Below are 10393 nucleotides of genomic sequence, written 5' to 3' on the forward strand. Positions count from 1 at the left end.
CGCATGTCGTATTCAGGTATCCAGAAAAACAATAAAAAATGTAGAGAAATCAAAACAACCGTTAACAAAAACAAAATCAATCACATGTGCAAGATAAAGATATTTTTTTATTTTCTTTTATTTACGTGAAAACATTCTTCGTGTATGATGTCATAATACTCGACGTACAATTGTTTCATTCCTTTCAAAAATAACCTCAATTTTCTTAGCGATGATATTAAAATATAACATATAAATTAATTATTCATAAATACTTGCTTCCCCAAAACAGCCTAGTTAATCGGAAGTCATTTTTTTCTAACGAGGCTAGATTGTTCCGAAGGCAGTGTACTATGCTTCCCACAATTATAAACATGACGTCATCTGATTATGATATTATTCTGATATCCATAACCTATTTGTTATGTGATTATCTCTATGTATGATACATATCATCATATTATATACTGATTGTAGCAAAAGTTCTGGTTTAAACTTTTGTAAATATTTTGCATGTCAATAAGGAAAAAGAAAATAGAAATGTGATCTTTGACAAAATCTGCAACTTGCTACAGTTATTGATGAATTTTATTTGAAAATTTCATAACGTCTTTGATCTATGTCGAAACGAGACTTCAAAGTGACTGAAACCTCATAGGTGTACATCCTTCAGTTACAGTTTGGACTTTGATGTATCCTTCAGTTTGAGTTTAAATGCCTCGGCCGGAAGTTCAGAATCCCATTTCCGGTAGAGGACTAACATGGCGGCTATACGTCCGATCTCATCGCTGGACTTGGCGGAAATGCTATTCCCTCCGATAGCCACTCCGAGGTCAGGGTGGACAAGGTCGATATACGGGTAGCGTGTGGGAGTATCCGCTATAATACAATGATCTCCATGGTAGGAAAGTGTCTGTATGCCTATGATAAAAAAATACTTGTGATTAATAAAGCTTTGTAGTTCTGTCTGTCAGGACCTATAAAGGCCCACTAACGTTCCGAATAAAAAAATAAAAGTTCTTTAAACAATAATAATATAGTAAATCTTATATTGATGGCCTAAGATGAGTTTAGAACTCAAATCAAATGCAAGATTTCCTGAGTAATCCATTTTAACATGGAAGATTCATTTCGCTGTGTTTCTTCTGGCGCAGTGATAGTCAACCAATCTACGGTAATTAGGACGACCTGCACTATGAAAAATAACATTTAATTATGAATTAAACTGTTCAGAAGATTAACGTTAGGCTAATTACATTTGCGACTCTACAAAATTATCAATCCTGTTTTACATTCCCGTTTTAAAACTTCACTTTGTGGTGAGGTGTTACTTGGGTACCAAACTGTCTTTTTGGAGGATCTTCTGTGTACATACTTATATGATATCTGGTCTTAATAGATGCCAGAGCTTTGCAGACACTCTCCATTCTATAAGAAGATAGTTTAATAATAATAATTAACTCATTTCAGGATCTCTGCGTTAGGATTGTTTCAGAACCGTTTATCAATGGCGATATACAATGTAGTCTACAAGATGAAGCAGCCATTTTGACGATGATCATCTGACGTCACCATATTATTATTAGTGACGTGATAAAAGTCACATTTGGGTGTCATTTATACCCATATTGACTTCACTTTCATTCATTTCTTTATTCCTCCGAGAGTTATATAAATACGGGGGCTTCGAGATCCCAACACGACGTGGGTTTAGTACTATTTAACGTCGATTAGTCCAACCTTCCGGTGATTAGGACGTCGTCATTTGACTTTGACCGGAAGGTGGGACTAATCGACGATAAACAGTACTTTACCCACGTCGTTTTGGGATCTCGAAACCCCCGTATTAAACAATAATAATGACAGGATAAAGGAGAACAAAAAAGTAAATGTGGAAGGTTTATTAAACAAGAAAAATGAACAAAAAATTACAAAAATACATTCAATACATAATCCGTCTGTTATCCAGTGATTTCGCCCGTGTAATATTTTTTGTGTATGTCACTAATGTAATATGACCTGGAGCGATTTCCATTGGCTAGAAATTCATTGTGACGTCAGATAGAAACAATAAAATAACGTCAGGAAAAATGATGTGACGTCAGGATTAAGATGACGGCGGGATGAAATGGCGGCCTCAGCTGAATTTTTGGAATACATTTTGACGTGAAATTTTTTGTTATGTATCTATTTTTAGTTATGTGATAAAAAGTATCTTAAATTTGTGTTCATGTCATATGAGATTTTATGAAACTTCGAAGTTCTAATCTTTCCTCGCCAAGGCTTGCAAAACTAAAAACTTCTTAGAATCGTTTCATAAAACCTCATATGAAATGTATACATGTATAAGCATTAGTTCACATTCACAAAGAGTGGAATGGATATAACCATGTAAGCGTAAAAATAGGTCGAATTAACGATGGACAAAAACTCAATTTTAAGTTATGAAATATTACGTAAACAGTACAGACAATTGACTCAGGGTTTGAAAAGAGACTGCTATGCTAGAATTAAATCAGATTAAAACAAAAAAACCTTATTGGAATGTTAAAACTGTGGCCTTCCCAGTAAAAACAGACAGTCACGTATAAAAGACAGAATCCTGTTGTCATCACCAAGAGCTAGAGAAATGTCGTCTGATGGACGACCTTGTATGGTAGTAATTTGATCTTCTCTTTCAGCTTGGTCTAAAGTTACATATACATGAACTGGGTAAACATTCACTATATTTGTATAGAAACTATCTCTGAGTGAGATTACTTCAGGACTGTTGCAGTCTAAAAGACAGTGGGCGACAGCATCTAAGGCAAATAAGCTGCAACTAGCACAATGTAGTTCGAAGTCAGGTAGAATAATCCGTAGCTTAGAGAATCTGACTAAAAACAGCTGTATTTTAGAATTTCAGAACTAGCGCCTATTCGAATGACCTACTTTCAAATCGAAACTTTAGTGACAACTTGAATATGTTGTTTTTATGACTGTTGCAGGATAAATTGTATATTAGTAATTGTCCGAAAAATATAAGATGTATTTATAGCTCGGGGCAGAAAAAGTGTTAAAAAAGCTAATTTAGTCTTTCTTTACCCTTGCCAAAAAACAAATTTTATTTTTAGACACTGGCCACGTATTCGTATCTTGGTAAGTAATGATATTCACCTTTAGTTACGGCAGTAACCATGCTTGCTAATTTCGTCGCCAGAGGAGTCACGCCCTTTGTACAGAACCACGCCTTCACTTCCGCCACAGTCGACACTTGTGGGGAGTCTGGACCGTGTAGATTACCAGACTTGATATAGAATTTACCTGGAAAATATAAATTAACTAAAGGTTTTTATGACATTTACTTTTACAGATATCCTTTGGACGGCCGTAACGTATTTATGCGTAATTATTCATTTGCCCCATTTCATGGACCCTTCTGGAGCCCCACTGAGACCGTTGAAAACTGAATACTAGTTTTTTGAAAAGGTAATGTTCATCACTGTATAGCATGTCAATATTTTAGTGTGTGCCCGGAAACCTGTCGTTGGGAGCTTAATTATCAAGATACAGACATGCAGATGGTCTTAAACGATACAAGAGATATAAAAGTAAGAGAAAATAGAGAGAAGGGGAAAAGGAAGGGGAAAATAGCACCGATTAAAAAAAAAAAAAAAAAAACAAGTCCCACGCGCAGGTTTCTGCCTCCCATGACCCGTGCGTGGTGACCTTTAGGGGACTTCCGGTGACTGTTTTTGCTTGTTTGTAGTGTGTACTGTTTGTTATCATCGTGAAAAAATGGCATCAAACCAAAATCTAGATGCAAACTGCTTTCATACATTGCATTTTTTATAACCTTCTATCAAAATCGAGTCAAGTTCGAATCCTGCCGGCCGTCGAAAGGATATACAAAAAGATAGAAATAATCAAGCGAAACCCCAAATGTATATGAGACGATAACAGATATGTTGGAGAAGTTAAATCCCGTTAATATGCCGTTAACATGGGTACTGTATACTACCACAAGCGTATAGGTTTTGTGATTTCGGCTTTGTAATTGAGGTAGCCATTAGAGGCGAGACGACAGTGAGAGCAGATACAGAATGTCTACCTACATTACTAACAGGTTGGAGAAGCATATTTGTATTATATTAATACACTCACCATCCGGGTACTTGATAGGCGGAAGTAGATATACACCAAAGAGGTTGTTCGGAAGGCGAGGGTAGTCTTTTGGCCAATGTGGGGCCCCTCCCCCTCTGTATAGCATGGACGGCATATTTCTATGGAGATAAGATGTACAGATATCAAGTGAATGTCTATGTACTGTTTCTGTCTCCTTGTAAATCAGAAATGTAGGAGTAGGACTTTTCTCCCTAGGACTATGAAGTAGGCCACCAAAGACAACAAACAACACACCCCCAATCGGTCATTGCCAGTGGTCAAAAAGTCTAAATATGTGCAAGATCGATTATTAAAATCATAGACTAAACCAGAGCACTGTCGACTCAAGTTCGAATATGACGGCGATTTTGACGTCATATTTTATCGGGACTATGTTGACATCACACACCGATAGTAGTACTCACACTGCGTGATTTTACGTTCTATTTATTGACCCCTGTAACACCACGTGATGATTGTCGGTATCACTGATATACAGTGTACAGTTTTCCTTAATTGAGCAATGAAGAAGTAACGAACAAACTTACATAATAGCTATTCAAAGAACAACAACCAATAAACGGGTTTAATACTTAGCTGAGGAGTTCAAATTAAAAGTTATTAAAGATGCTTCACTGCTGACAAATGGTAATTTTCCACTATCAAAAAACAGGAGCAGATTATTAAGGATTTTTCTTCAATTACAAAAGTTATTTACTTTACACCATTACCACCATTAAAATGTTTGAGCTTCTAATTTTACTTTAAATTAAACAAAAATAATAATAATTAATTGCATCCCGAAAAAATTCTGTGGCACTATACCCTATATGGAATGAAGGACTGATTGCGAATGCACCAAAGGCAAAATAAATTATTTCATATTATTTTTGTGCTTTTAGACTTATATATACAAGATTAAACACCAATTATTGTTCAAATGATGAATATCATTTATGCTCTGTCGGCGGTGGAGTATCTTTAAAGTTACTGATTTTTACATTTGTTTTCTATCCGTAGTGAGCTTGGCATTTGCCAATCTGATTAACATACAGGTCCTTATTATCACTAAGTTTGATAAGAGGATCTGGCAACATCCCATTAAAGTCATGTCCTTTGGAAACCAAGTTGCTACCATCTGAATTTTGAATGTGAATTGCAGGGGACGAAATCGTTTGAAAACAACTGTCGTAATTATTTATGTGTATGTAGTCATCTCGCCCACATATCACAACAAAAATAATTGTATATGTGTATGGGGCGAAATGACATTGTCAATAGATGTAGCAATGTGTAGAAAATGCATTTGATTTGAAGTATACGTGGTATAAGGGTCATCCGAATATGACCCTTAATCGGATTTTCTCAGATCCTCTCTTGAACGGAGTAGTTAAGGATCTGTATTTTAATGAGATCGGACATTTGCATACATGTAAATATTTTTATTATATATATATATTATATATTTAGATATAAAGAGAATGTAGAAGGATATGGTATCTATTTCATCGTTTCTAAGCAAAAACTATTTCTTAACTAAAAACTTGTAAACAAACAGGCAACTTTGTACTAACCCCATACGTTTGGCATCCTCTGCGCTGACCTCTACCTTTGCATAAGCAACAGGAAGTAACTTTAGATCCGGTTCCTGTCCCGGGGGTAGAAGTTTTCTGAAGTTAGTGAAGGAGCCTGTTGCTATGAGAACCCGACGCGCCTCAATCTTCTGACCACTCTCTGTTAACAAAGACATTAAGGGAGCTCCACTATGGTGTTGTGATATTTCGCACACTATGTCATTAATGACGTCACATCCGTTGTCCCTAGCGATCCGTTTTTGAGCAGTGATCAAAGACCTTGGGTTAATGTATCCTGCATTTTTGGTTTCGTATATGGCTACGTCTTCGTCTGGTAGATTCAGGTGCGGGAAGCTCTGCCTGAGTAGTTCTGGAGTAAGATAATCGTGTTGGGTGTTCTGTGAGGTAACTGTCTCCCGGGTGTTAGTCACAAACTGTCCCTCGGGTGGCCCGGCCATCATACACCCCGTCTCCGAGTAGAAATTAACGCCTTGGTGGTACCAAGTATGATAAAAATGATATTGAATTACAAAAAAACTCACAATGTAACTGTTAGACTACTCTATATTAGCTTAGTAAACGAAAAATTGTTTACATCAAAAATGTACGTGTAGCTTCGGAATATGAAGAGTCTTTGAATATGAAGAATCGTTAGCAGTAAAATGCAGCTACACATCTACTGACGGATACCTTTAACCACCTAGTTGCCTTCTTCAGCCCGTGGACAAAGAATTACAGACTGATGTGGGGTGCGAGTCAGTCACATGACACATGACACAGGGATTAACCCTCTAGTTGCTCAGTAAAAGAATTGAAAAATAATATCCATGGTATATTCTTTTAAAACTTTTTAATTTGTTTTATTTGCATCATTATAAGACCAGGCGTTCTGCTCATGTTGTTATATCTACATTTCCACTATAAATGTACCTGTACATTGTACTGAACCCAATGTATGTTAATTTCCAATATTAACATTGTCAATTAGCTATAGGCGTACTTATACTTTCATTAGAGTTCAATAGGTAACACAAATTTAATTCAGTGTGAGAATTCATTGAAAGAATGCTTATCTAGGTCACTGTGACCTACTTTTCGATTTTTTCATCAGTTATCTTAACTTCACAAACCGAATATTTACATACAAAAATTGCAATAAATATTATCTCTATTCTAATGTTTTATTAATTAGGACTTAAACAATGAAAATGTTAATTTTTCTCCCTTTGACCTCTGAAATCACCATACGCACAGAAAAAATCGGTTACTCCGAATAGCATAGAATATACAACTTCATGGAAAAGGTTTTGCTTATCACTGAGTGGCCGTAGATCAATTGAAGTGTTTGTTAGAAAGAGTCGCGATAAAATGATCGTACATAGCTGTAATGTTCAGCCAAGTTTACAACGGTGCCCCTAGCACTTTTTATTGAAGTCAGAGGATTTGAATATTTGGACCTTGCTATCTAGCTAGGGATCATATTATACCGTTAATACAAAATCGTTATGAATGCATCTAAAATATTTGGAAGAGTGTTAAATATGATAGAGGTTTAACGCATTTTGAAATTTTTTTTTATCTCAAACTGCGCTGATTTTCACCACATTTAACGCACTTTGAAATAATTTTTCAGGGTGCGTTATGTTTTCAAAGTGGGTGGTAATAATTCATGCGAGAATGCCTATCTCTATTCATTGGAGTGTAAACGGTTGAGATTTTTACTTCAAAAGTTAGATGGCATTAGAACAGATATCAATGTACAGTTATTTTCATTTGGTAATCCTGATTTATTACGAATGTCAACCATATACTGTTTTAGTAAGATATTCTGAGTTCTTGTGAATCCGTACCTATATATCTATTGAACTACGAATACCTGTTTCATTTCAACCCCCTTCCCTTTATCTTTCCTTATCTAACCCTATTTCATCTTTCAGATTTCATTACATATTATATAGATAATAAATATCCTGTTATATCGTATACTATTTGTACTTGTAATGTGTCCATATTGTATTATTTGTATAATTGTAGTTTTTGTTGTTGTTTGATTAATTAAATCAACGTCCCATTAACTCCTATCTGAAGTCATTCGAGTTGGGTCTTCTTGTATAGTGGAACTCATGCCCTTTTATAGTGCTATATCACTTAAGGATGTCGCTAAAGACATCAAGCAATACACCCCACCCGGTTTTTTTATACTGAAAACGGAAATATTTGTTTCCTGAAAGACCTTCGAATGTCCATGTTTTTACGTTATTAAATAATGGTTTGTAATTGACCTAAGTAAGTCTACAGCAACACAGTAAAAGTAAACCAATTTACCGGAAGTTGCCTCCAAGTCTCTGTATCTATCCATAGCTTTCTGTGCCAATGTAGCCCAGATCGGGTCAGGATCCGAACGTCGTGTGACTCGGCTTTCATCGTAATGGGAAGCAAATATCTCCCTAGGGGATTCCATGCTCCTCTCCTTGATAAACACGCAATATATAGTTATTTATACACACCCAAAATGGCACAAACTGACAACCTCACAAATGATTTAACGAAGGAAGAATGAAAGGAAATGAGGTGTATAAATATAAACCGGAAGTACATGTACTGTTTCTTACCTTTGGCTCATCTGGTCCTACAAGACAGACCCGGATGTTGGGTTGTAGTGAGGCGTGCCTAGCCGCGGCCGATCCGATCAGCCCCGCCCCTACCACACATAGATCGTACATGGTGTTCTTGGTGTTGAACCGCAAAGCGTGATCCCTCTATATAGTGTTTGTCAGTTTTCTTTTTGCAGTTAACCCTGTATAACACGACAAAGCGGGGAGTAAGTTTGGTTTGGAGAGCTATTTAATGACGGACTCCTTTGTGTGCAATGTATGTGTGGATGGCTGTGTTTTGGGAGGCTGCGGTATATGCGAGTAAGTAAACTTGCATAACAGATACTGGTAACTATTGATTAATCATCCCTTTCCTGAAGTTTAAATTTATGAATAAATTATTTTTTTAATTTTAAAAATAACAATACTAATTATACCATCAATCAGTATTGACACCTAGGCTATACTGTAATAGGATGACCTACTGTGAATGCATAAAAAAGTACATATTGTATATATAATAGGGGATATAACTTTATATAACGTCATTTTCAATGAAAAATAAAGATTTTATGGTGCTAAAAATGCTCTATGTTGAAAAATTGTTGTTCAATTTTCTTGAAAGTTGTCTGAATAAAATCAACTATGTCCCCTTTTAGCCTATTACTTCTCTATCAAAATTGAACTTCACAATGTTGATCGATTTTAATTTTTGTGAGAATGTTTTTGGTTATTTACATGCATTTTTTTACGTAATTTCTACGAATCAACATCACTAAAAATTAATTATGAGAAGAACAAAAGCATTTTTTCTTGAAAAAACATAATGATATAAATCACATCAATTAAACAATACATATATCATAGATCATTTTGTTGAGTTTTTTACGGGGCAGATTTAGTGCAGACTAATGTTTTCATGTGAAGAAACTACTCAAAAATGACATATATTGATTTAGAAAAATGGATGCTTCGATTTCGATGCATAACAATATATCTACCTCATAAAACAACTATAAAAGATATTTAACTACTACCTTAAGCTGTACTTACGTGTTTGGACGGGTTCGCAGTTTAATATGTTGACTTGTTTCGGACAAAGAGTTAATGCATATATTGCACGTGCTCGCTGTCACAAGGCTACGCCAGTGTAATCCTATGTTCCTTTCTTCTTCTACTATTTAAGGATCAAACAAAACATCAAGGCGGAAATGCACTGCCTTCTTTTCGATTGTTCTACCAATCGCCACGTTCCTTTGACATAATCGTTAACAGAGAACGAGTAATTTGGTTGGAGGACCGTCTCGCTCATTCTGATTGGTCTCTTACCTGGAGTCGTTGAAAGCGTTTGGCAGCAGCAGAGCCAGACACATTCAAATATACTTAAGATGATAAGTAAATGTTAATTGAAATAAATTTTTGTTCATAAGTACTGTGTATATCGATACAGATTGTATCTGAAATACTAGAAATAATCAGTTGTAATTATTTTCTGCGTTGAATAAGTCTGTACTGAATTTTTTTATCAAATTGATAGTAGGTATCGTACTATTAAAGAAGTCAAAATACATTCACATAGAGACATGTGTAACAAAACCAACATTGGAGATCACCTATAAAGGAAGAAAAAATACCACTCCCAACAATAGTGGTATTACTTGTTTACACCATACAGCTTTCACGAACAATGGAAATTACTCATTATCCTTGAACAAACTTAATATTTACTGAGAATTTGTATGCACTTCCTATCTTTAGGAGAAATACAAAATGTCTTCAAAGATAATCTCTATGATTTCTTAGACAAGAAGTTAGTATAAAAAGCCACACATTTTCAAAATTAACATATTATCATAACTTATGCATCTTCTGGATGGTTACCATGGGAACTTCAGTTGCGAAATTAGAAAATAGTCATTAAAGTTAAATCAGGAATGTACTAAATATGTCAAATACAACAATATAATCGATTAATAACGATTTGGAATTTTTTTTAGACCTGGGGCCAAAAATGGCTAAAACCATACATAGTCCTTTGGCAGTGTATACGATCGAGGCATAGTGATATGGAATTTGTTCGGGATGCACTAAATTATTTTTAAG

General features: G+C 35.3%; 1 protein-coding gene across 1 annotated transcript; it reads right to left on the minus strand.

Moving 5' to 3' along the window:
- Positions 1-146: 146 nt before the first annotated feature.
- On the minus strand, positions 147-8767 carry LOC138306409 (peroxisomal sarcosine oxidase-like). The gene is made up of 6 exons (XM_069246854.1): positions 8309-8767; positions 8022-8166; positions 5697-6186; positions 4123-4241; positions 3136-3282; positions 147-900 (listed from the first exon to the last, which is right to left on the minus strand). The coding sequence occupies exons 1-6, from the start codon at positions 8417-8419 to the stop codon at positions 653-655; spliced, it is 1260 nt and encodes a 419-aa protein (XP_069102955.1). The 5' UTR covers positions 8420-8767; the 3' UTR covers positions 147-652.
- Positions 8768-10393: the final 1626 nt, after the last annotated feature.

The sequence above is a fragment of the Argopecten irradians genome, chromosome 13, assembly GCF_041381155.1.
Source record: "Argopecten irradians isolate NY chromosome 13, Ai_NY, whole genome shotgun sequence".
Taxonomy (NCBI): Eukaryota; Metazoa; Mollusca; class Bivalvia; order Pectinida; family Pectinidae; genus Argopecten; species Argopecten irradians.

Bases quoted from the DNA above. Each gene is read 5' to 3' on its own strand.
- LOC138306409 (XM_069246854.1), bottom strand. From the start codon at position 8,419: ATGTACGATCTATGTGTGGTAGGGGCGGGGCTGATCGGATCGGCCGCG. The intron at 8,167-8,308 runs GTAAGAAACAGT...GTGTTTATCAAG, and splicing joins TAGGACCAGATGAGCCAAAG to GAGAGGAGCATGGAATCCCC. The intron at 3,283-4,122 runs GTGAGTGTATTA...TATATTTTCCAG, and splicing joins GCCTATCAAGTACCCGGATG to GTAAATTCTATATCAAGTCT.